Here is a 27,022-nt window from a genome sequence, read left to right on the forward strand (position 1 = left end):
TAAAATTCATATAATTTTTTTATTAAAAATATTAACATAATTTTTTCAAAATTAAAATTTTAAAATAAGTATAAAATGATATTGACAATAGTAATGAAGCAATATTATATTCATAAAAAATTAAAATAAAAAAGAACATTGTCAAAAATAAAAGAAATAACTATTATTATTGATTTTATATTTTATTTATAAAATCATAATGATAACTGAAATCATATTAAGAATTATTATTCTTATAAATATCTTTAAATTTTATTTAACATAATATAAAACTATCCTCTATCTAAAATGTTAGTATTATACTTTTTGTTATATTATTATTAATTTATTATAAATTCGTGTGATTTTATAAATATGCATACAATTCCAGAGATTCCAGAAATCTGAGCTATATATTATAAATATAAATTTAAAAATAAAAGCTAGTTAGTATAAAAAAAATTAAAAACTTAGTTAATAGTTATATCATTTTTTTACTTTTAAGTATTTTAAAAAAGATCAAATAACTAAAAAAAATTGGAACTTTGGTAGTGAGTAAATTGAGACCAGTTAAAAAATTTTAAACTTTTTAAGTGGTTAAATTTGAACATGCTAAGAAAGAGTCTAAAAGTAAACCCTTTCTCAACAGTTATTTTAATAAAAAATAAATATTTCTCAATTTTCATTAAAGTAATAAGTTAGTAGCTCATGCAATGTACAAGTATTTTATTTTAAAATAAATACATATAATATATAATAAAATTATTTAAAATATTAACTTTTATAAAAGAAATGTTTTAACTTAATTTTATAACTATAAATAGTATGCATTAAAATAAAATAATTTAATAAAATTATAAAAATTTTAAAATATAATTTCTTTTAAAATAATAGAATAATATATTCAGTACTATGACTTTAATATAAACAAAATATTTGTAGAAAATTTAAAAGTTAATATAAGATAATAAGAGAAATTTTATAAATATAAAATTAGAAATTCATAGAGAATCTGAAAAAGTATATATAAAGTAATAAGATAAAATTAAATAATATTTTTTATCTCCAAAATTTGAACAAAATTAATAAAAAAATAAAAATCATTGTAACAAGATATAATGTAATTTACATATATTTTTAAATAATTTTAATAATAAAAAAGTACACATAATAAATTATGAAATAGATTAACCTCTAGCAGAGGATTCTCATTTTTGCAAGTAGAGTATTCTCATTTATTGTATAAAGATTGATGTTAAAAAGAGTAATTTTTAGTGGTAATTTTAACAAGTCATTATGAAAATGATTTTATAACCATCACACTTAACACAAATACTCTATTCTCATTTTTTCTTTCTAAGATGCCATTTTTACTCTCACTCTTTTCAATTTCGTTCTGAGTCTTTACCTAAAAAAGGAATTCCTTGCTGTTATACGATCTTAAAACCAAAAAAACAAGCACCTTCATGTGGCACTCTTTCCTTTTACACACTGTGATTGACGTTGAAGCCATTCCACGTCAAAGGAGTCACTTGCAATCCCACGTGTTCCGTTATAAAGCACACGTTACTCAGATTCTCCTGCCTAACATTATCTATATCTAACACTTTCACACACATGTACAAGACGTACTCACAAATTTCATCAATTCAATCCGCACCAATCACAAAATAACGACTTAATTTCATAATTCAATTTTTATATTTAAAATGTAAAATTTAATTTTATCGAATTTAATCCAACAATCCAAACCAAACATATATATATAAAAGAAACCTTATGTAACTATTCGTATTTTATTTTTTAAATTATTAATATTGTATTTTATTATATTAAAATATTGTTAAATCATTGAATTATGGCAAGTTCTAGATTTTTTAAATATTTTCTAGCAATTAATAAATTATTTAATTCTTTATCAATTATATATAACCTTAACACACACCAATTAATAACTTTGCATGATTAATTAATTTGATTAGTTAAATTATTTTATAATTATACATATTAAATTTTACATAATTTAAACATTTAAAAATATGTCTAAAATATAGAGATGTTCCAAGAAAAAAACTTCAAATGATGGTATTCTTGACAACTTCTGTTAACAAGGTTTATAGACATACTATTCTTAGTACATTGTCTAATGAATTGTTTGATGTCTATTATTTCTATAAGGAAACTAACAAAATTTAGGAGTCTCTGATTCTCAAATATACTGCTGAGGATGTTGGAAGAGAGAAGTTCATTAATGAACACTATTATAAGTGGGAGATGAACAATGAAGAAGATATCAAGACTCAGATCAATGAATACTACAAACTGTTAGAAGACATGAAAGTTGAGAAGATCACACTGCCTGAGAATTTTGTCGCTAGACTACTAATTGAAAAATTACTAGAATCTTGGAAGGATTATAAGCAACAACTAAAACATAAGAATAAATTGTTGTCTCTAGCTGAACTTATCACCCACATTATCATTGAGGACACAAATAGGAAAGAACTCAAGGTTGCAAGGACAAAGGCATTGGCATCGAGGGCAAACATGATACAAGCTAATAAGAAAAGGTACAACAATAAACCTAATCAAATGTCTCATTATAATAAACCTTATGTCCTTAAAGTGAATAATCTCACTTTCAAAACTAGTAGATGAAATTGTTTTGTTTGTAGCAAAACAAGTCATCGTGTTGCTCAATGCAGACACAGAAAGAAAAGTAACAATCCTCCAAAATCAAATACAAATTTGGTTGAAGGAAATGACATAATAGTTGTGGTCATTTCTCAAGCCTTGCTAATGGCTAATGTGAGTGATTGGTGGTAGACTCTGGGGCTATCAAGCACATATGTACAAACAAAAATATGTTTACCTCCTACACTTCAGTGGGATATAGAGAAGAACAAGCGTATCTTGGTAACTCAAGGACTGTTGAAGTTCTTGAAAAAGGAAAAATTCTTTTAGAACTCACATTTGGCAAGATCCTAACTCTCAACTAAGGGCTACATGTGCCTAGTATTAGGGCAAACTTAATTTCTGTTAGTTTACTAGGGAAGGTTAGAGTCAATGTGTCTTTTGAATTTGATAAAATTGTGATGACAAAAAATAATGTATTTGTGGAAAAATGTTATTATAAATAGGGACTATTTGTACTCAATGTTGCTCATGTTATCAATGAAAAGATTTTATCTTCTGCTCTATATAGAAGAAACATGTTAAAAGTCTAATATTTATTTCTAATCAAATATACTTTGGTATATCTACTTAATATGTATATAACATATGTAATATCAGGTCTAGTGAAATTCATCAAATGCATCACACTCCCAATAATTTGTGCATATTTAGATTGAACAATTGGAATACCTCTATTTTTCTTCAACTGGGTGTTAGCATCATAAGAGCTACTCACTTGTTTGACATTAAAATGTTTAAGATTATTTATTGATGATTTTTCTAGATATACTTATAATCCTAGTAATGATCATTGGGTCGTTTTAGCTTGGTTATTAAAATATGAGATATACCATGAACTATGGTCTTACTTATAGTGGATTTCCAACTGTATTAGAAGGATATAGTGATGCTAACTGGATTTTAGATGAGATTAAATTCACTAATGATTTTGTCTTCACCTTTGGTAGTGATGCAATAACTTGGAGTTTAGGAAAACAAAAAACGTGGAATAATAAAGCACTTGCTAAAGGATGAAATTATACCCATTAATATGTGAAGTCGGAATTGAACTTGACAAATCCTTTAACCAAGCCTTTAGGAAAGAATTTAATAAATACCACATCAAGGGGAATGAGACTTAAGCTAATTTGATATCTAACATTGATAGTAACCCAACCTTATGAGTGGAGATCCCATGAAAATGTTCATAGGGTAATAACAAGTCACTTGTTAGTCTTACTAGTACATTATTTATCTTTTCCTATGATGTGAGAAATATGAGAAGTATTAGATTGCATAACGTGAAGATAAGCAAAAGCATTTAATGAATTCTATATCCTTTATAGGTTGTATATAAAGTGCAATATACACATGATAGAATCGGATACGGATCCAGTCCAGTTGACACGGGAACTGGACGTCTTGTTCTTTGTTCACTTAAACCATTTTACACTTGCTTAAGCGATTTTAAATATATTCGCTTAAGCCAACATGTACTCGCTTAAGTGAACACGAGTTTCAGTGAGTGAAACATGAATGAAGCGAGTACAAGAGAAAAAAAGGAAGGAGGTCCAAATCGTTGCTTAAGCGTACCAATTTTTGTCTTAAGCGAGTATTTTACGTGCTTAATAGAGCTATTAATAGCTTAAGCGCAAAAAATAAAGAGATAGCCTCCAAGGATTACAGACTCGCTTAAGCCTGCTTAGTGTGGCTTAAGCGGCTTAGTTGTGCGCTTAAGCGAGCTAGTATATCATGCGCTTAAATGATTCCTTAATGGCTTAAGCCCAAAAAAATAGAGAGCACACCTTCCAGAGTTACACATTTGCTTAAGCCTTCTAGGTAGCTTAAGCAGACAATCAATCGCTTAAGCGAGTGAGAATTAGCTTGAGCAAAAATTGCATAAACACATTGCAGAGAGAATGCATTTTTGAACTGATAAACTAGCTTAAGCAATTATAAAATGGCTTAAGCGAACCATGACTCGCTTAAGCGAGAAATAGTTAGCTTGAGCGAGAATAGTAAGCTTAAGCGATTTTATGTGGAATTAAGCGAGTATACAGGAAAACTGAAAAACAACAACTTAAATTGACAGCCATGGATACACCACTAATGTAAACAATATATATTAACAACTTTCACAACATTTGTCCTCTTACATTTTTTTTTTGGCAAAAGAAAACAAAGTGATTAAGATACAACAACTTTTAAGGTTGATGTTATTTGTTGGGTTAATTTAATAAACAAGACAAACAAATTATAAAAGAGAGTAAATTGCATAATTTAGTTGCAATAAACTAAATAGGTCCTTAAAACTTTACAATGTCAACTAACTCTAAACAATAACTAAAATCTAAACTTTAAAAAGGAAATAAAGAACACATAAAGTGTTCATGCATCTTGTAAAGAAACATCATCATGAATTGGCTGATTGTCCTTCATATGATCTCTTTCCCCATCACCATCTTCATGATCATGTTGTGCTTCCCTTTTTTCTGCTATTCCTTCTCCTTCTCCCCTTTCTTTCGCTTCCCCTCCTTATGGTCTACCTTCTTCATGATCTGCATTATGTTCACATTGATTATGTTCATTTAGGAAGGAAAGTGTCTCTCCTACATGTTGGTGTAGGGTAAAGTGATATAAAGATTCATTGATACTAGTGTAGGCTCAATGGTTTGCTGTCATCTAGTAGTGTATGTGTAAATGTCCGATTGTTGGCCTCCATTTGTTGTTGTATTTGGTTCAGATGTTGTGTTATACAACATTCCATAGCTGTCATTTTGGGGATGGATGGTGGTGCTGATGGTGTCGATGAAGAAGGATCAGAAGCTGGATGTTGTGGTTAGTCCAATGGTTTGATGCAATAGTTGTTTATGAATTGAATATTTATAGGTTTTTTTTTAACTTGATGCTTGGTCTTAGATTGTCTGGTATCTAAACACCTTGGGCATCACATAAAGTAGTGATTAATACTGGTGAATCTCCTCAAAGATCACAGTTGTAATGCCAATTGTGATGCTCTCCATAATACTGAAGATGAGGTAAGCCTGAGGCATGCGGAGATCTGATGTGTGAGTGGTTGGAACAATGTTTGCAAAGAGAAATGATGTCCACATTTGAGCCAATTTCTTCAAACTTCCTCTTTTAAACCTGATTGGCTTGCCTTGATAGTTAGTTTCATATGATTTGTTTGGAATGCATAAGGACATTGCTACATCATCATCCTTAAATCCTGTGATAAGGCACCTCCTCTACTGGTATTGACACAAATGACCTTCTTGTAAGGCGAAGGACTCCCCAACAATGCATTGATAGTATCCCTATCATAAGAGATGGATATCCTTATAACCAAAGCCTTCTTCTCAGATTTGTCTAGGTGCAAAGGCTATGCATTGGCATAAAAATCCTTCATTATGTCTTCGTCAATTTTATTGTGAAGCCTCTCCAACATTTGAATGCTGCTTCTTTCTCTGGGGAATAGATTTTTTAGGTGTCATTTCCAAAAAAAAAAAAAAAAACAAATTTCAATACTTAGAAAATTGCATCATACACATTCGTGGATTCGCTTAAGCCAGGGTACAACACTTAAGTGCAATTAATTTGCTTATGCAAGATTAATGCGCTTAAGCAATTATTTATAGAAATAAGGACCTTCATATAATACATGTTTCAAACCTAAAGTAAGCAGAACAGTAGTCCTAATCCCTAAATAGTTAAATCCTATCTTTAAAAATGGAAAGCTTTGTTGCAATGGGGAAGCAGTTTAAATACCAAACGTATAGGGTTTAGGGATATTGCTTTAGGGTTTGAAATATTTCAAATGTAAAGGGTGGAATGAAATGGGAGAGATGGTTTAAATTTGGGCTGCGTCGTCACAATCACTTAAGCAGGTTCACCTCACTTAAGTGACTTTTTAAATGTTGTGCAAGTAAATTCCTGAGGTCCCTCACTTAAGCTATTAACTAGTTGCTTAAGCCCTTCATCCTTTAAGCAGATTTACCATGCTTAAGCGAATACACGCTTAAGCATTGCATGTGCGCTTAAAAATTACAACCTTCGCTTAAGTAGGATTTGTTCAAAATTAACGTCATTTTGGCGCGAATCCTTCATAAATGTGGTGTAAGATTGAAGAAAAGATTCATTAAATCCTTCTAATGATCTCTTCAAAAACTATTTGAATGGTTCAACTTAGAGACTTAAACAAAACAAATTTTCATGAATATACACTAACTTGGAGCTTTATTGGCATTGATAGACCAAGATTATTTCAACATGGAACCATCTCCCTTGTCAGGTATCATTTTTCATTTTTCATTTTAACAATAATGTCTTTTCCATTTGCTATATCTAAATGAAGGAATGTATTAGATGTTCAAGCAAAAATTTTCTCTTTTTGTTTTAGTTGGAAAACATGACTACAAACAGTGTGGGATGGAAGGCAGAAGTTGGATTAGAGTTTAAAAGTGTAGAACAAGCATGAAAATTTTGAACTAAATATAGTAGGAGTATCAGATTTGGAGTTAGAAAGCAGTATTTTAATAAGAGAAAAGAAGATGGTACTATTACTTCTTGCAGATACATTTATTGTAAAGAAGATCTTCGAAAAGAAAAGAAATAAGATTGTCCAGTGGATAAACATAGAGCTGAGACAAGAACAAATTATTACACGAAAATTGGAGTGTCTTTGGGAAATAATGAAAAATTTATATCATGAGTTTGTAGAAGATCATAATCATCCTTTGCAACTTTAGGAGACTACTCATATGCTTGCTTCTCATCGTAAGATAAGTAAAGTTCAAGCTCATGAGATTGAAATAGCTCAAGAATCTGGTTTGCAACAAAAGTCTTCATTTCAACTCTAAGCACACTTGCGAGTAATAGAGCTAATGTCAGATATACTCAATTGGATGCAAAAAATTACTTGAGGGCAAGAAGACAAAGAAGTATGGTTTATGGAGAAGTTGATTGTGTGATGGAATATTTTCAGCAATAGTTGTTAGAGAATCCATCATTTTTTCATGCATACCAGATGGATGTTGATGAACAAATTACAAATATATTTTGGGCTGACGCAAAGATGATTTTAGACTACATATTTTAGTGGTGTAGTTTATTTGCACACTACATATTGCACTAATCGTGCAAATAGACCTCTTGCAATGTTCACAGGTTTTAACCATTATAGAACTATTGTGATATTTGGTGGAGCTTTATTATACTATGAAACTGTTGATTCATTTAAATGGTTGTTTAAAATATTTTAGAAGCACATAATCACAAAAAACCATTAACTATTTACTGACCAAGATCAAGCCATGGCTAAAGCCCTCATTAAAGTCATGGCGAAGACATATCATTCTTTGTGCACATGGCATTTGATGCAAAATGGGATCAAACACCTTGGTAATTTGATGAATGGTGAAAGTCATTTTTTGAGAGATTGAAAAAATGCATGTATGATTTTGAAACCTTCACTGATTTTGAGAAAGCTTGAACCAACATCGTTCAAGAATACAATGTCTATGACAATAATTGGATGAACTCACTTTATGCCATAAAGTAAAAATGAACATCATGTTACATGAAAGAAGTTGTCACCCTCAGGATGCAGAGTACTCAACTCTCTGAAAGTTTAAATTATGATTTTAAAGCTTCTATGAAACCTGGTGTTAGCATTAAATAATTCTTTTATTACTTTGAACGTGTAGTTGAAGACAAACGTTATAACGAACTAATTTATAAGTATAAGTCTTGACATAAGCTACCAATGTTAAGATATGAGATGTTTCCCATCTTGATACAAATGGAACAAATTTACACACATACTATATTTACCCTTTTCCAACAAGAATTTACTTCATTCTTAGCATGTTGTGTAACACTCCTATTTTTGTTATTTGTTAATTTTGTATTTTGTATGAATTGTTAATTTTGTTATTTTGTATGAATTTACTTCATTCTTGACATGTTGTGCACTCATAGTGCCCCTTATGAGTGTGGAAAATTGTGTTGGAGATATCATTTGCTTTCATTCAAATCTGATGGAAGCCTTCTGCAGGATCTAATTTGGAAAATTGTCTAGCTTGCCCTAATTTATCTAGAAGTTCATCAATAGTTAGAATAGAAAATCAATCTTTAATCATTATGGCATTGAGGGCGCAATAATCAATATGGAAGTATTAGATACCAATTTTTTTTACTAATAGAATAGGAGAGGAAAATGGACTACGACTAGATCAAATGAATTCATTCCTTAACATCTCATCAACTTGTCTTTCAATTTCTTATTTTTGGAAGTGCGAGTATCGATATGGTTTTACATTTACAGTTTTGATGTTAGTAGATGGATAAAATGATCTGTTAGTCGTGGGGGTGATAAGGTAGTGGAAGTATAAAACAAGTAAGAATAATGATCAAGCAAAAGACGAAGCTCAAAAGGCAATAAAAGGAATGCAATGATCCTTTCTGGTTGTTTGGGATTGGGCCCATGTGAATGTGAAAATAAGTAGTTGCCCTATTAGTAGGAATGAGACATTTGACTTGCTGATGTGTCATTTCTTGTCGACTTAAATTAGATTTCCCTTGGAACTTAATTAGTTGGTCATCTTTTCTATACTTCATGGTTAATAGGCTATAATCTGCATGATTGGGCCAAGGTCCTTTAACCATTCAACCCTTAAGACTAGATTTGCACATTCGATAGGCATGATATAGAGGTCCCCTATAAAAAAAAAAGTGGCCCTAAATGAGCATCTGCATACCTTTGCACACTTGGGTACATGATAATTCACTTCCATTACCTACCATTACGTTTAAAAACTTAGTGGGTTGGGCTATGAGATTGAGAAAGCGAACTATTTTATCTTTGTTGAAATCACGGGTATTTCCCTCCATCAACCAAAATAATTACTTGTTGTCCATTAACATGACTATGGACTCATAATGTGTCCGGAGCTAGTTGACCCGACAAGGCACTAAAACTAATTTGGGCTATAGATGACCCATATAGATCCTAATAAACTGGAGCTGATATCACCAGTACAAGTGAAAGTGAGGCCTCTAGGTTAGAATCGTCAACCTCATAAGCAATGAGTAAGAAAAAACGATACTTGCATTTGTGATTAAGACCATAGCGTTAATCGCAATGATAACAAAAACCCATCTCATGGTGGGCTGCCATCTTAGCATGGGCTAATTGTTTAAAGCTGGTCTGAAGAGGAGATGGAAGGAGAGGAGGGTTGGGTTGGATGGATCTAAGTGGGGGAATAGAGAAGGGCATATTGTTGGACTTAAGATGCAAGGCACGTCGCGCATCATTGAGTTTATCCTCCTTTAATTTAGCATGGGCAACATCTTGAACTAGTGATAGGGGCTGTAAGGCTTGAACCTCACTTTGTATGTTTAGGGATAAGCTAGAAATGAAACAACTTAAGAGAAAAGATGTAGGAAAGCTAACAATGCAATTAGCTAGACTCTCAAATTTAGATAAGTAGGAATTAATTGTACCATATTGAGTGAGTTTGAAGAGGGCACTTTGAGGATCATTATAGTAAGATGGGGTGAAACTCATTTGCAATGCATGCAAGAAGCCAGACCAAGAAGATATTTGCCCATTGCGAAACATCCATTGAAACCAATTAAGAGCAAGGCCATCAGGGTAGAAGGAAGTGGCTTGGATGCATTCATCCTCTAGAGTACAATGGTAATCAAAGAACTAAGAGATCTTAAAGATCCAGCCCATAGTGTCATGTCCATCAAAACGTAGAACTTCGAGTTTCAAAAAGTGTTTCAAGGTACCCTGGTCTTTAGGTCCTTTGAAAGAGGGAAGCGAGGAAGGGTTTCGTCATTATACGAGAAGGGTTGTGTTTAAAGGAAGCCAAGCAAGCGATAATAACATTAAGCTTGGGGTGAATGTGTTTCAGGTGGTGGTACGAGTATTCTGTTTTTGGGTCAAATTGGTGATGGCTTCCTCTAAGCAGGTAATGGTAGCCTAGGAATGTATATTATTTGCCATGAGCGAGACAGCAATGAAAACACCAAGATGATAAGGGTGACTTTAAGTGTATAATGATTTCTTGCTTTAGAGGTCATGAAAGGTACCTCCAGAAATTAAAGGAGAAGTATATTTTCTAAATAATTCTTCTTGTCTTCTCATTCATTCTATTCTTTCCTATAATAGTGCATATGTACAAAGGAAAAGATGCATATTAACAAAATTAAATAACAGATCTAATCATTAGGTGACAAAACAACATCAAAATAACTGAATTCATAACAACTAATATGAAAAATCTTAAAGAAATTACTAATAAAAATATATTTATCAATGAACAAAATCCTCCTAATCGAGTAGATGTTTAAGGATTTTCTTACACCTATCTCTCACTAGAATCAATCTTTTTTCCAAAAGATTCAATGGGCCTAAGGTGCTATTAGATTACTTTTTTGTTGTCCTTGGTAGTAGTTCATTATGTGTTGCTTTTAATATACTCCTACAAGCATTCATCAAAAGAAAATATTTAAAAATATTATAATTTTTCTCTTTAATATAATGAGTCAAGTCAACTGGTAAGTAGTAATGGAGTACTTTTGTAGGTATAAAATTTAATAATTTTTTTAATGTTTAAAGTCAACTGTAACATTTTTTTTTTGGCTATTAGTCAACTGTAACATCTGTCCCGCTTATCACAAAACTCTTTAATTTAACCATACGGTATTATGGAAAATACAATGTAAGCCACGGGAGAAAATATCAGTGAAAAATACTGCACTGAGACTGAGTCCGAGTCAGAGACAGCGAAGTGAAGCCAACTACCCCGCGAAATGCGATGATGTTTGGAAAGATAGCATCATCATCTTTGGCTTGAAAAAACCAGTCAATGCTAATACTGATATATGTCCAAACCCACCCCAGAAGAGTGACGTTCTTTCGGTCCTTCCCTTGACACCCCGGGATGGCACACCACAACCATTCCACAACTCTTCGTGTTTTCTGCGTCGGAACCCTCGACACCAAGCTCCACGAACTCCGATTCCTCTCCGATTCACTTCGTTCCCATCTCCATCACTTCTCCTCCACCAAGGTACTCTTAATTATTCAATTCTCATAACAACCATCGCCATTGCATTTGATGCGTATATAATTTGATCCTCGGAGTCTTTTCTTATTTTTCTTTGATCTACAAATTTCAATTAGTGCTTCAGGATGAAACTGTGTACTAAGTTATAATTAGTAAATTAAAAGTTTCGAGTTGAACTTGTATAGATTTTAATATAAATTGTCACTTGAGGAGCACATAATATATTATGATTCTAAAATACATTTGCAGTTTGACTAGTTGTAATCAATGTTTATTTAACTGATGGAAGTGAGTGGCAGGTAGAGGTGGTGGTGGTTGATGTCTCTGCTGGTTCTGAGGAGACAGAAAGTTTGCAAGATTTCACGTTTGTTTCAAGGAAGGATGTTATCTCTTGCTACACTTGTGGATCAAACGAGGCGTTGCTTCTCCCAGAAGACAGAGGCAAAGCCGTGGCTGTGATGAGCCAAGCACTTGAGCAGTTCTTGAAGAAGTCTCATGAGGATCGGTGTCTTGTTGGTGTTATTGGTGTTGGGGGTAGTGGAGGGACATCCCTGTTGTCCTCTCCCTTCAGGTCTCTCCCAATTGGGATCCCGAAGGTAATCGTGTCGACTGTGGCCAGCGGTCAAACTGAACCCTATGTTGGAACCTCGGATTTGGTGTTGTTCCCGTCAATTGTGGACATTGCTGGCATCAACAGTGTTAGCAGGCTCATTCTGTCCAATGCTGCGGCTGCTTTTGCTGGGATGGTTGTTGGAAGGGTTCACAGCTTAAAGGATTCTTCTTGCATTGAAGATAAGCCTACAGTTGGTATAACTATGTTTGGGGTTACTACTCCTTGTGTTAATGCTGTCAAAGATAGATTGCATGAAGAAGGTTATGAGACCCTGGTTTTCCATGCAACTGGGGTTGGTGGCAGGGCTATGGAGAATTTGGTTAGAGAGGGGTTTATACAGGTATCTGAGACAGCTAAATCTATGTGCATTCAGTGTGTGTTTGGTGAGTGTTTGAAAACTTGAGTTTAAAGGAACACGATTTTGTAGAATTTATTTTACTTTGAAGTAGGTTTAAGGTAATTTAATTTAAGTTCGGAAACTTCTCTCTTAAACTTTTCAACTTAATACAGAAGGTATAATTTATCAACTCAAACATAAGTTTAGATGCAAAACCAATTCCGATTCTAACCCATCAAATATATTGGCACAATAATAAAAGTACGTGTGCATTTCTTTAATGTGATTCTAGAGGTACAAATGTGTTTCTAAACACACACAATCATGACAAGTTTAGCTGATATTGTGTTTCAAAAGTATTGGAGGTTCACTTCTTTGAAAGCTTAACATAAGAAGTTTGTTGTATTGACAATTTTGCTTCAATCATTTTATGAATTTAGAATACAACTGCCCAGTACTGTATTTTCTGTTGAGTGTTGAAGCTTATTTGAGTTTTGTGAGTTGCATGCTGCCATGGTCAAAACCCTTTTCTCCAAGCATGGTTATTCGTGTTTGAGACAATTTAATATAAAAATTTCTTTTTTATTGTATAAGTGCAGCTTATGGATGTGACAGGTGAGTTTTTGGTTGTTCTGGTCCTTGCATGATTGTAGCTTGCAATGTATCAGGTTTGCGTTATATACATCGAGAGGAGAGGCCTTTGGGCTAACTGTATAATTGTCATGGCTAAACCCCTGAGCCTGACTTTCCTGAGAATATTAAATATTCCAGGGTACAAACTTCTATTTTACTCACTCACTTGCCAACCATAACTAAAGACCATGGATTATTTATTAAACTCAGTATTTCAAAGTTTTAGCTATATATATATATATACCATTTTGGGAAAGACTCTTAACATTCTTTCACATAATTGTGTCATCCATCAAGTGAATTGGGATAAACTTTTCCAAGTGACTTTAGTCTGTTTGTTCTATTTCAGATTCTTCTTTATGTATTGCTGCCACTATTTGTGTTGTTCACTCATATTCCCGTCCTTTTTTTGCCTAGGGTGTTTTTGACATCACAACAACAGAGGTAGCAGACTACATAGTCGGAGGTGTAATGGCCTGTGACAGCTCTCGCTTTGATACCATTATTGAGAAGAAAGTCCCCTTAGTCCTGAGTGTGGGAGCATTAGACATGGTAAACTTTGGAGCAAAAGATACCATACCACTGAAGTTTCAGCAGAGAAATATATATGAACATAATAAACAGGTGACTAGACTATTTAATTTGGGTGTTTTTTGTTTTGATCTTTGCTGGAAAACTAGTCATATTGTGATGGCTTTAAGTTCCTACAGAAGGTATTGTCGGTCATTTTCTGCTTGAAATTAGGCACATAATCATATTTCCTGCTATCCTATGACTACTACCAAAGCAATGTAGTTTGATCTAGTTCTTAACCATTCATAATGCATTTGATCATGGACTGAAATTGAAGATGTTTGACATGTGTTTAAATGGCTGAACTTATTATTTATGCTAGCATAATAAATCAATTATTTTTCTTTCTAGGTTTCACTCATGCGAACAACAGTAGAAGAGAACAGAAAATGTGCTGAGTTCATTGCAAATAAACTGAAAAATTCATCATGTAGGATTTGTGTTTGCCTTCCAGAAAAGGGTATATCTGCTTTAGATTCGCATGGGAAGCCATTTTACGATCCAGAGGCAACGGGTGCTCTTCTACATGAATTACAAAGGCTTATTCCAACTAACGATGATCGACAGGTTCTATAATTGTCAATGGTATTTTTGTAAATATAATGTATATTTCTCTGCTTTTAAGCTAGGATACAAAAGCGTTATAAATAGAATATAGAAGGAATAAATGTCTGCACTAATCTAGCCTTAAAAATCAAGGAAATAATTCTCACAATAATTGAATATTCTTTTTACATTAAATTCTAAGGAGCTGTACAAATCAGAATCGGATTATTTTGATTGATATGTGCATGATTTTGCGTTCATCTTCAACAATATTATTTACCATAATTATAAGCCTCGATTTTGCTTGAATTTTATTTCTTGGTGTGAGGATTTAGTAAAGAGTTGTCTATTTTTCAGGTAAAGATGTATCCTTATCATATTAACGACCTTGAGTTTGCAAATGCATTGGTTGATGCATTTTTAGAGATTAATGAGAAAACTAGTAAAGATTCTACTCATCGACAAATAACCAGTCCTGAATCTGCTGAACACTTTCATGAGGATAATGTTTCAAATGCATCAAGCTTTGGGACCATTGTCTATACACCAAGTGAATTCCCAGATGCAAGACCAGGTTCTCATCTCATTCAAATTTGTATTATGTTTTTCTTGTTCACAAGTATTTTGCAATAAAGAATAATTTTACAATTTTTTTCCACATTATTTGTGGTTTACCTTTTTTCCTGTGATAGTTTGTGTTGGCCTGAAAAGCATTTATTCAATTCTAATAACTTCTTTTTGTGATAAACTACCATTCAATTGGCTGAAATAAAATGCTTTCTTGAATTAACTTTTTGGTAGAAATCCTTCTTCATGTTTGACCATGCAAGTAATGTTTTCATTTCTGCTTGCAGAAACATTGGAGAAAACACAGCTTATATTGCAGCAACTGAAACATCATATAGATAAAGGAATTCCTATAATAGGAGCTGGTGCTGGGACGGGCATATCTGCCAAGTTTGAAGAAGTTGGAGGGGTTGATCTAATAGTATTGTACAACTCAGGGCGCTTCCGAATGGCTGGGAGAGGTTCATTAGCAGGATTATTACCTTTTGCTGATGCTAATGCTGTTGTGCTTGACATGGCCAATGAAGTTTTGCCAGTATGCCTTTATTTGTTTACTTCTTCTACTTCTAAGAGACTTCAAAAATACTGTTCAACTGCTAGCATCTATTCAAGTTGTTTTCACTTCCAATGCCTGTTTTTTCACATTCTTCCTAATTTAAACATACAAAAATTTCAAGATTCTTGTTTAATATAGTTGACAAGTGGACAAACTAAACAATGAAATGTCTACAAAATTTATCCGTAGTCTTTAAGTTGGAAAACATTTAAAAGAAAAAAAATATACTACATACATCCCAAGGGGTGTTGAAGAGATGAAGGAGAACAGTGGGCTGTTGGGGGTAAAGGTCCAATGGCTAAAGCAGAAAGCAATTTGGGTCTGGACCATCACAACATACTTGTAATTGTCTTGATTCCAAAAGTTTAATTATCCCTTTAGGTGAATAAATTCTTAGACTTTGTTGTTTGACTTCTCTGGTTTTCATATACACTTGGAAGATTATCAATGCTAAGCTTGTCATCTGTTGGCCTGAAAGTTGATGTTAGAAATGTAATCTAAAAGACCATTTATGTGCCATAAATTATAGTAAATATCCTTTTGGATAGTTGTTTTGTATCAGAACCTCTATGGCCAAGTGGTCTAGAGTATCAATACAAGGAAGGTCTGCCTGTGCTTGTCCACACTTCAAGCCTAAAATACTCTTGTAAGGGGAGGTGTGTTAGAAATGTCATGTAAAAGGCCATTAATGTACTTTAACCTAATAGCTTAAGTTTTTTGAAGAGTTTGTTAATGACAATTAAGAAAGTGAAAAATACTAATTTTTGAGGTCAGGAAACCTTCAATTCCTGTCTTGGGTAATAAATTAGTAATTTTATGTAATAAGAAAATCCCCTTGTAAAGGTAGCACTGGATCCCTTTCTCTTTTATTCTGTCTAACGTTGATATTTTGTTTTCAGGTGGTAAAGAAGGTACCAGTTCTTGCTGGTGTATGTGCAACTGATCCCTTCCGTCAAATGGATTATTTCCTTAAACAGGTGGAGTCTACTGGATTCTCTGGGGTACAAAATTTTCCAACTGTTGGGCTATTTGATGGTAATTTTAGACAAAATCTTGAAGAAACGGGAATGGGCTATAGGTAGGTATTAGGAAAATAATTTCTCATTATATCACATTAATTGGCCTGTTACACCTCTTACACCTTTGTTTCATTTTCCTATTTAATTATCAGCTTGGAAGTTGAAATGATCCAGAAAGCCCATAAAATGGGTCTCTTGACAACCCCATATGCATTCAATCAACATGAAGCTATTGAAATGGCTAAAGTTGGTGCTGATATTATAGTGGCCCATATGGGTCTAACTACAACAGGCTCTATAGGTGCAAAAACCGCTGTTTCACTTGAAGAAAGTGTAGTCCGTGTTCAAGCTATTGCAGATGCAGCACATAGGATTAATCCCAGTGCCATCGTGCTGTGCCATGGAGGTATGCAATCACCTTGAAGCCCTTTTGATTGTGTATTTGATATACTAAATAGTAAATTAAGTATTCACTATCACTAGTCGATTGTTATTCTTTTGTAAGACTTGAAGTTGGTACTAGGTGAGGAAGGGTTTTAGAAAAAAGGAATGAGAAGGCTTTGAGCAAAAAAAAATAGAGATTGGACTCAAAAGTTATAATGTTTGTTCAGAGCACCAATGCGCTCTGCTCAAAAAGAGTTCAATGAAGAATGCGACATCCAGTGGAAAAATTTTATGGAATGGTCTTGGATTATTCTTTAGTGAGAGTTGTTACTTGACTGTGTTGATTTTGGTTGTGTGAGATCCATTGAGATCAGTGATTGCATTTGTTGATTGTCAATAGTAAATTATTTTGTGGTAGTGGTAGTGGATATGAGCCATATCGTCTTAGCCAGTTAAATGGTTGTGTTGTTACTTTGTGTGCTTAATTTCTAGTTTGCAGGGAATTTTTCCTTGTAACTTTTGGCAAATAGCACCAGTTTTGATATAGTTGTTGAACCTCACCACATTCCCTGCTTACTGTTCTTAATGTAGTTGTGGTTTGTGTTTGCCAACTTTTAGCCCCATTTCAGAATAATGTACTGGAATATGCAGGTCCAATATCTGGTCCAAAAGAGGCAGAATTTATATTGAAGAGAACCAAGGGAGTTCATGGGTTTTATGGGGCTTCAAGTATGGAAAGACTTCCAGTGGAACAAGCTATCACAAACACAGTCAAAGAGTACAAGTCAATTTCTATTCATTGAGGTTTTACATGTCTGTACTTTAATCATGCCAGTGTTCTGTACGTTACATTGCTAATATGTCCGTTCAGTTTTGTCATTACTTAGTACCTACCAAATTTGTGAAGAATCATTGATTTACTGATATAAATTTTGGAAGTGATGAAGCAAAAGCAATGTTCAATACCTATGTTTTGATGCTCTAAAGTTCAGGTAGTGCAGTTATAAATATAAAGTGCAAGTGGTAACCATTGACAAGAAGTTCAAAAATAAATTGACAAACCCCAATTTTCTTATCCATGTGTAAACCATTTATCAGCACTGCTTTTTACTGTTCAAGTGTACCCTGCACTTTAAAGGATCTTATCCATAAAATAGCCAAGAGTGAGTGTAGGATCATTTGTATTTTGCAGGGGAATTTCACAGATTGATAGATTATCATATGTGGACTAAAGTAATCAGTATTTTCTTTTTGGAAAACTCTGATTAGTTAGAGGTCAAAATGTTTGGGTTATATCAGTTTAGTCCCAAATAGTTATCAGTTGTGTTATTTGGCTTCATAAGCACTTATCTGATTTGTGTTGATTGTTGTTGTGGGCCACTAAAAAGAAGACACAAGGGAAGACCTTGCCGTCCAGCTATATATAATGCGGTTGTTTCATTTAAACCGTACTTATAAAATAAATGAAGGAAAGAGACTAATTTCTCTCGCACATTATTCTAACAAGCAGCTGGTTATTCTTGTGATTTCTCCCAAAGTTTAAGCAGGACTCATCACCATCCACCACCAGGTAATCTTACATTCAATTTGTAACTCAATTTATTTATTGTCTACAAGCCATAGAGCAGGATAACCAATCCCAAAAAGTAGTGCAGTAATGGGATTAATAAAACATTTATAGCTTTTGCATAGATTTATTTCCTGTGATGCTTTTTGCTCCAAATCGCATAAATCTGCAAATATACACAACTGTCTGCAGCTTTGTTCTTAGGCCCTCACACAGTGAAATACATGTCACGCAATTCTTCATGACCTTTTATGCCTGTGGCATGCTTTTGCTCAAGGACTTCAAAGTTATTGGGCAGCCACTCTTTAGTCTAGGTATGTGTGCCTTCCTTTCTAAGCAAGTATCTAAATCATCAAGGGTCCACCTATAGAGGAGTATCTTTTAATTGTCATCCATTTGTACAAGAGGAATAGAAATCTTGGCATGGCAGAAAATACTCACTTGTAACCACCAGTGAGTCTGTGTAAAAAGACCAACATTGTCACTTTTGCCATATTGATTCCAAGGCATGTTCTAGGCCCCGATCCAAAAGGTATGAAACTGTACGGCTTTTGCATTTCCTGCAGATATGATCACATAAAATAATTTCTTGACATGAGGAGGTGGTAGAAAACAGTCAAGAAAAAGAAAGAGCCATAATAGAGAGAAAGATAAGTACATCAAATCTCTGTGGGTTGAATTTCAATGGATTGTTGTACAAATCTGAATCGTGATGTATATAAGTTGCATCAATGTTTACATGCCAACCTTTCTTTATATCATACCCTGTTATGGCCATCCTTATAATTGGTAACATAATCATGAAGGCCAGAAAGACTGATGATAAAAGCCCTTCTGTAGTTATTGGTAAATTTAGTGAACATAATTGTATTGATAACTTCAAAGGAGTTGAGTAACTCACCTTCAATCGTGCAGTCTTGAAGGGCAACACGAGGAAACCATAACAGGACATTGGACATTCTCAATGTTTCCTTAACTACCTGGATAGGTCAAGGATTGATTACATTTGAGAAATTTTGTCGTAGGGGCTTCCAGTTTAGAGACATGTAATTGTTTATAGGTTGTGCAGCACTTCTTAAGTCTAAACTCTAACCTTCAAACCATAACGCATGTTGCTGAGATCCTCATGATCAATTGCAGCTCCATCTGGCTTCATTTTGGTTATAGATAATTGTTCTTCCTGTTAAGTCAAGATGCACACTAGTCATTTTATCTTATCGTGCAAGTGAGAACGTGATTTTATATAACCAAATTGCCTCACATAACTAGTACCCACCCTGAGTGTGTCCTGTGCTTCTCTGTTGTCATTTAGAAACTTAACACTCCACATCATAGCTGCTGCTGTGGTGGTCTGTCCAGCAATTATCAATGTTAGCAGATTATCCATAATCTCCGAGTCATCAAGCTTTTCACTGGCTGGGAACGAGTCTCTCTGCAACATTGATTGCAGGAAGTCTCCTGGAGACTCATCTCCCCTCCTCCGTCGTGCAATGATTTCTGTGAAGGTCTCCATGAGCCTTTTACGAGCCTGCTTTAGCTATTGGTTTTAGTTCAACCATAATAATGTTTCAGGGGAAAAAATACTTTTAATTTTCTTATTTTAGTTAAACTACTCTGTACTCATAAAAGGTGTGTAAGTTACCCAGTTAGATTTTATTTTAGTTAAACTCACCGTTATGCCTTTATAGTATCTGGTGCCAGGAATCATGATAGGAAAGGATAACATGGCATCAGAGACGGCGGTGCAGTCTTTCTCGATCTGTTGTAGTAGTGAATCCTCCCTGACGCTTATCAGCATATCACACATTGCATCAAATGTCATCTTTACATGTCAAAACATTTAATGAGTGTTAGGAGCAGAGTCCATCGTAGATTCGGAGTACAATTAACATGAGATTGGAATCATATATCATAGCGTTAAATTATGTTGGTAAGATAAATTGAGTTACTATCTAAATGTTGCAACAATTAGGCGCTTTCTGAAGATCAAATTTACTTGTTAGTTTTCTCTGGGAAATAAAATTACCTTGAACCATAAGGGAAGGATTTTCACTACTCAGATAACCTTAAAGAGATTTATTGTCACCACTCATCATACTTGCTAATACAAAAGAGTAGAAAGCTTCAGTTTTACCTTCATACAGAAGTCCAGCACCTTGAAACTTTTCCCACTTTCTTCTAGCTTTTGCAGCCTTCCGCACAATATTTTGTCAAATTTTGTTGCAAATGCAGATAGGGAAGTCATGGAGAATGGTTCAGATAGAAGACGCCTTATTCTTCTGTGGCTTTCAACGGGTACACATAGCAAGCTTTTCTCTCCCACGGCATCTGCCATTGATTTTACGTAACCCTTGTTGAATTGAACAAAGTCATTTGCAAATATCGTCCTTGCGCCTTCAGGACTGGGAATAAATATGTGAATCTTGCCGAAAAGCCTTGTCTTGAACCATCTCCCATTCCTACTTCAATAAAATTAACAAGTTACATATGCTCTATACTTTCTATTGACTCAAGGTTACATTTATTTCGGTGTACTAGAATTTAATGGATCTTTAAAATAAATTTTATTTTACTCTAAAGAATCTGCTTATGATTATTTATGTATAAAAATCATGCAAACCATAATCAAATTTATTATATTGTTAAAAATTTAAACCAAAATAAAAATTCAATTGGTAAACTCTTATTAAGGAAGCGCATTAGAAGATAAAGTGTAGTTGTACCTATTGATTAAAAAAATTCAATAAATGATATTTTAACAACTTCATAATTTATTATATATTTATATATATTTCCTCATAGTCTAAACGTTTATAATTGCACTTTATCATCGGAAGTCTATCTCCTCACATTAGAAAAAGTAAATCTTGTTCAATTGACTCCGTTCTATGCCCAGAAAAATTCAATCGATTAATAAACTTGATAATATTTTTTTTTGGTCAAATAAATTTGATATTTATGACCTGTATAACATGATGAAATGAAAATCTTGGACATGTAGCAATGCCTTGCCATGAACTATTAGCCCTTACTTTCCATGTCCACAACTTGTTAAAGCCTTGAGATGAATTGAAAGCAAAGTTCAGCTTAGGTACAAGACGACAAGGATCAGTCTCTAGTCCAGATCTTTGTCCGTGTATCTGTTATGAATCTTAAAATGTTCTCTTCAGGATTAAAAGCAGACAATAACAGTATGTGTGGCCACAACAAACATGATTTGATCAAGTCTATACTCTAAGGATAGATTCTACTTGGAAACAAAAGCACTTTGAATCTATACTTATATATGTATCAAGATGAAAGTAAGTAGTCACATACCACAATCGCCTAAGTCTGACAAAATCATAGCATCCCCTTGTACTATTAGTGGCTGAAAGAAAAGAAAAAGTTTCCCCAATAAAAGGCAATCCCAGCCGGCCAGGGATATCTTCTCTCTTATTTGTTGCTCTTTTCCAAGCTTTTGAAGCGAAATATGTTACTCCTATAGAGAGTAAAGCGACCACGATTATGTCATAATAGTTGTGCACTACGAATAGTATTATCTTGTCTTTTGAAAGATTCAGCATGTTTTCTTGTTGCTCTAAAACAATGGCGATGAAGGAAAAACAAGTACTATGGTCGTCAGTAATGGTTCAGATATAACATAATGTTATATAAAAGGGTATGACGACAGTGTTACAGAAGTCAAGATGCTTTGTTTTGTAAAATATTTAAACGAAGAGAATCTTTGGAAGGGATGCTATTGCAAAAGCTGGAAGATTCTATGTACTAGGAGACAATCTTATGAGGGTGCCAAATAAGAGAACAACTATTTTTTTCTTAATTAAAAGAACATTACGTCAAGTTTACTTGTAAAAGCAAGTAAATATTTAGATCCAAAGTGTGTAAATATTCCAGTTTAACTCCTCTTAGTGAAAGTCATCTGTCCTGCTAAAAAATCTAATTCATACCTGACTTGAGCTAGATTGTATAAATTATTTATATTTATGCTTTATGTGCATAATTCTATAAGCAAATGAATTGGACCAAGAAAAAGGGTTACTCATTTGTTCTACACATGTTTAAATTTTAAGTACTTGACTTAGCTTAACTTGATTCATTTATACCTAAGGACAGAGTGAAGTAACCAACTAATTCGATTATTATTTCCACATTTTTAACCCTTTCTTGATATTATTATATAAAAATCATTTGTAGCATCCCATTTGTTATTAATTTTGTATATTTATTAATTGTATGTGAAAGGTGAACATTTTGTTGGTGATGTTAAGGAAAAAACGTAATTACAAATATCTTTTTTAACTTTTTAATTTCTATCGAGACCATTCTCATGTTTGTTTGATTCCTTGCAACGTTTTTCATTCACATTAATTACCCTTTTCTCTGTAGTCTTTATTAAGAGAATGGCCCGGTACTATATATCCGAATCCCCATTTTACTTGCTTACATGGTTCCTTATCGAAAAAGAAAAACGAAATCACTTCTTGAGTTTTAGGTCGCTCCATTTTTGGCTGCACAATTGTGGTTTTCTTTTTATTTTCCCCCTATGCTTTGTGCTGCCGGATAGTAACTTTCCATGCACAATTAGTGTAGGCTTTATTCTGATGGATGAAATTTATTCTATATAACAACGACGAGCATAACTTAAAAAATGAAGGTCTATTTGTTTATATATGTTTGACAGTTTAACTACAGATATATTAAAATAGCTTATGCATATTATATTGGTTATACTAAAATTTGTTTTATACATTATAATATCCTTTACTTATAAATCATATGTTATTTAGTCTTGACACGTCCTTGAATCAAAAATTCTGATTCACCCCTATTTACTCTAACACTTAATAATTTGTCTAGGAAAAAATTGTGGACTGAACTGACTTGGATTATGATTTATCAAACATGGATGCTGATTGAAATGCCTTCCACTATTCTACAGTCGCTTGAAAGCTCCTTTACATGAAATGATACATGTTGCGCCTGCCATTATAGATGAATGGAGTTGTGAGTGAGCTCATATACTCACAATGATTAATCAAACATTTTCAGTGATTTCATCACGATTGGTCTCAGTGGAATGGTGCGTTAGATTAGATTCTGAAATGCAACAAAATTGTGACGACCCACTTCGGCTGGTCCAAGGATTTTTTCGATTGCGTTATGGTGGTGATTTAACTGAAAATGATATTAATTTGTTTTTCCCAGAAAGAGAAAATAAATTTGAATTGATATATGATGGAATGTCACTTAGTATTTGTGAATGCCCGCCCGCATGAAATGGTTGGATACATAGACGAATGAAAATGACAACTTCGATGGTGGTAATTAGGTGTGGCCATACACTCACAAAATACCCAAGTGCTTCCACATCTGATGAGACAAACCTTAATTAACAACTTAAATCTTGTCATGCTGAATGTGGCATGCCAGTTTATATTAAATTATATACTAATAGTTTAACATTAGATTAGTTTCTACAAAAATATAATTTTTATTTAATATAAGTTAAATTATTAGTATAAATATTATTGTTTTACATTAATAACATAATACATCATAATTGTTAATATAATGTGCCAAATTGATTGTGTAAACTTCTAGTGTTTATATTAAAAAAAAATTCATAGGCCTTTGAATAGTAGTGATTGGGTGATCGTTGACAGATTAATTTTTCAAAATAAATATACTAATAGATATAATGCTAGCATTTTCTGCTATTAATATATGGTAATATTTTGTGTTTTGTGGGTATTGCACTTTAAGACTTTTTTATTGGGAAAGAGGGGTTGGGAATTGGAGGAAGAGTATGTGAGAATTTGTAAACACAGAATTCAAACTCTGGTCATGACACATGTATCTTGTTATCTTTTATAATTGATCTCTCACTGTAAAGATGTTTTTACAGTTGATTTTTCTTCCTACTTTGTTAGCTTTCCTAACTTACCCACAAAAGTAAATAAAACAACCCAACAATACATAACTATAACAAAACCGTTTCTAAAATAAAATTTGAGGAGAAATGCATTGGGACGAGAGGTTTATTTTAGGCATAATATGTTTTTGATTTGTGTATTTTTTTGAGTTCTTTTATTTTAGTTGTCACTCCCTTTTTTTTATTTAACTTCTATTTTTTTTTTTAAAAAGTCAGCGCTTTTATCTCTAATAGTTAATTACAATTAATTGTTATGTATCAATTTTTGTGTAACATATAAGTTTTATAAGCGTTGAGTTTAAAAAAATTAAGAACTAAAACTCAATAAAATAAAATAAGCATAGAAATAAAAAATATATTCATGCTTTTACTTTATTGCAAAAGTAAATTGGGGAGATGAAAAAGGGAAAGTGTGTTACATTGCTAGCTACTTAGAGTCAGTTTGGAGGAAAATGAAATTGCAATGATAAAATTGATCAATTTTTTATATAAATTAAAATTAATTTTTGCGCCTCAATTTTTATTATGAACACCCATATTTTGAAGATATATTTAAAGAGTTTATAAAAAAAATAGCATATGATTTGTCCAAATATTTTTTTATTGAATAAATTTTATGATCAAACCTATGTCATCAATTTTAATTTAATAAGAATATATCAAATAAATATGTTTAATTAAATTATTTACTCAAACACATTTAAAGACTTTTTCTTATAAAATAAGAATCAATTATATATCTCAATTAAAATGTTTTTGCCAAAAAGCTAACCCAAATTATCCTTAGTTATGTATACCTAAAATTATAAATACCAAGGCTCCAAATTTTTCAAACAAATGTATTTTAAATTACACATAGAACTAAAAAATGCATGCATATTTGTAAATATTACACCGTAAAAATTTTGTATCACGTGAAAGCTATTATTTTTCCATTGAACTTTTACGTTCTTACCTACAAAACCTTTCCGTTTTAATTTAATTTTTTTAATTATATGATCTTGTATGCAAATATATATCTTCTATATCATATAAAAATATTTTAAAAAGGAAAATAAACATTACCTATAAAATTTATTATTTTTATTTTGCTATTGTAAGATTTTAGAAATGTCACTGAACGTTATTGTTGTTACTATTATTAAAAGTTATAAAATATTAAACGTATTTTTAAAATTATTTAAAATTCAGTGTTAACGAAATAATTAATTGTTTGCGTAATGTAGTATTTTTTGTTTTTTGTTTTTTTCAGTTTACAGGTAACATATGTCTAATTTAACATATAACAGTTAAATTTATTTTTTTTATTTTTTTATTTGTTAGAGTACTATTAAAATTAAAGAAACATTATAGATTTTATCTAAGTTGAGGGTCATGATTTTTTTTAATATTTTAAAAATTAAAAAATATTTATATTTTTAAAAATAAACTACTAAATTTATTATTTATTAATATAAAATTAATTGTCATAATAATAATTATTATATATATATAAATAAAAGGATAAAAGATACTGTTATTTTAGAAAGCAGGTAAAATGTATCAACTTTTATCAGTAAATTTGACACTTAGAACTTTAATCAACTTCAATATTTGTGTCGTTTTGTTACTCCAAGTTTCGAGGATGAAAGGGTTATCATAAATTTCGAAAGTTACTTAGTATGAATTGTCCCATCTACTTTTTATCATGTTTTGTGGCCGTTGAGCTGCTTTGCGAATCCAAATCGGGGAAACAACCATTACTATTGCACTCGATAACGATATTCTGCCTTCAATATTTCGATATATGTATTTTACTCAAATTTATATATGATAAACTTCTTAATTAATTTTAGGAAATATTAATAATATAATTTTTACAATTTTTTATTGTTGATTTTTAAAAAAAAGTTAGAGTACTTATTCATAATTTTTTTAAAATTACTTTCACCTTTCCAAGATATATTTAAAAGAATATATTAATAACTCTTTTATTACTTCTATTAATCAGTAGTTAATGTAATACATGAATATTTTATTAAAAATATTTTATTTTGTTGTGAATAATTATGTAACACTTTTATAACAAATTACATATAAAAAATAATACAAATATTTTTATTACAATTTATAAAAAAAATAAATGCTAGAATTATCAATTCGAGTTGGGCACATTGAGTAGCCGATTAATGCAAGTCAAGTTAAAACGGTACAAAATAATTTAAACCTTTAAAATATAGCTCATACTAAATTCTTTGTGGACAGCAACTTATAGTGGCCGTTTCACTACTTTTTTTCTTCAAAAAGTCTATTTTAATATATATTAAAGATAAAAAAAAATTACATCAACAATATTATTTTAAGAAGGACAAAATACATATATAACATAAAATATTCACAATATTATAAAATAGCAAGTCAAAATTATAACAACTACAGGTATAAAGCACAATTTTAAGAATAATAATAAAAAAAATATTTCAAAATTATCAGCACGGTATTGAGCTCAAATCTATATTGGATGCAAAAAAATGTCATTACATGTATGTATTGACAATGCAAATCTATAAAGGATTTGAAG

At 32.2% G+C, this 27,022-nt stretch overlaps 2 protein-coding genes across 4 annotated transcripts; one reads left to right on the forward strand and one right to left on the reverse strand.

Annotated features, from left to right (window-relative positions):
- Positions 1 to 11,386: 11,386 nt before the first annotated feature.
- LOC113858330 (UPF0261 protein mll9388) lies at positions 11,387 to 18,439 on the forward strand. Of its 3 annotated transcripts, XM_027490923.1 has the most exons (10): positions 11,406 to 11,735; positions 12,032 to 12,222; positions 12,304 to 12,685; positions 13,733 to 13,939; positions 14,240 to 14,455; positions 14,792 to 15,008; positions 15,289 to 15,536; positions 16,457 to 16,635; positions 16,729 to 16,982; positions 17,612 to 17,941. In XM_027490923.1, exons 1-10 carry the CDS (start codon positions 11,607 to 11,609, stop codon positions 17,761 to 17,763), a joined length of 2,175 nt encoding a protein of 724 aa, XP_027346724.1. In that variant the 5' UTR covers positions 11,406 to 11,606; the 3' UTR covers positions 17,764 to 17,941. The 3 variants fall into 3 exon arrangements, with proteins under 3 accessions (XP_027346723.1, XP_027346724.1, XP_027346725.1); XM_027490922.1 differs by having other exon boundaries at positions 11,387 to 11,735; positions 12,032 to 12,685; positions 17,612 to 18,439; XM_027490924.1 differs by lacking the exon at positions 17,612 to 17,941 and having other exon boundaries at positions 12,032 to 12,685; positions 16,457 to 16,639; positions 16,729 to 16,856.
- Positions 18,440 to 18,742: 303 nt separating this feature from the next.
- Positions 18,743 to 22,093, reverse strand: LOC113858331 (abscisic acid 8'-hydroxylase 1-like). Its single transcript, XM_027490925.1, has 9 exons — positions 21,846 to 22,093; positions 20,662 to 20,986; positions 20,200 to 20,349; positions 19,804 to 20,055; positions 19,621 to 19,707; positions 19,429 to 19,507; positions 19,186 to 19,361; positions 18,969 to 19,087; positions 18,743 to 18,891 (listed from the first exon to the last, which is right to left on the reverse strand). The coding sequence occupies exons 1-9, from the start codon at positions 22,091 to 22,093 to the stop codon at positions 18,777 to 18,779; spliced, it is 1,551 nt and encodes a 516-aa protein (XP_027346726.1). The 3' UTR covers positions 18,743 to 18,776.
- Positions 22,094 to 27,022: the final 4,929 nt, after the last annotated feature.

This window comes from Abrus precatorius, unplaced genomic scaffold (assembly GCF_003935025.1).
Source record: "Abrus precatorius isolate BTA unplaced genomic scaffold, Abrus_2018 Scaffold2, whole genome shotgun sequence".
Classification (NCBI taxonomy): Eukaryota; Viridiplantae; Streptophyta; class Magnoliopsida; order Fabales; family Fabaceae; genus Abrus; species Abrus precatorius.

Excerpts from the sequence above, each read along its gene's own strand:
- LOC113858330 (XM_027490922.1), top strand. The coding sequence starts at position 11,607 with ATGGCACACCACAACCATTCCACAACTCTTCGTGTTTTCTGCGTCGGA. Across the intron at positions 11,736-12,031 it reads ATCACTTCTCCTCCACCAAG|GTAGAGGTGGTGGTGGTTGA; the intron begins GTACTCTTAATT and ends AGTGAGTGGCAG. Across the intron at positions 14,456-14,791 it reads CAACTAACGATGATCGACAG|GTAAAGATGTATCCTTATCA; the intron begins GTTCTATAATTG and ends TCTATTTTTCAG.
- LOC113858331 (XM_027490925.1), bottom strand. The coding sequence starts at position 22,093 with ATGCTGAATCTTTCAAAAGACAAGATAATACTATTCGTAGTGCACAAC. Across the intron at positions 20,350-20,661 it reads TGCTGGACTTCTGTATGAAG|ATGACATTTGATGCAATGTG; the intron begins GTAAAACTGAAG and ends TGACATGTAAAG. Across the intron at positions 19,508-19,620 it reads ACATGCGTTATGGTTTGAAG|GTAGTTAAGGAAACATTGAG; the intron begins GTTAGAGTTTAG and ends TGACCTATCCAG.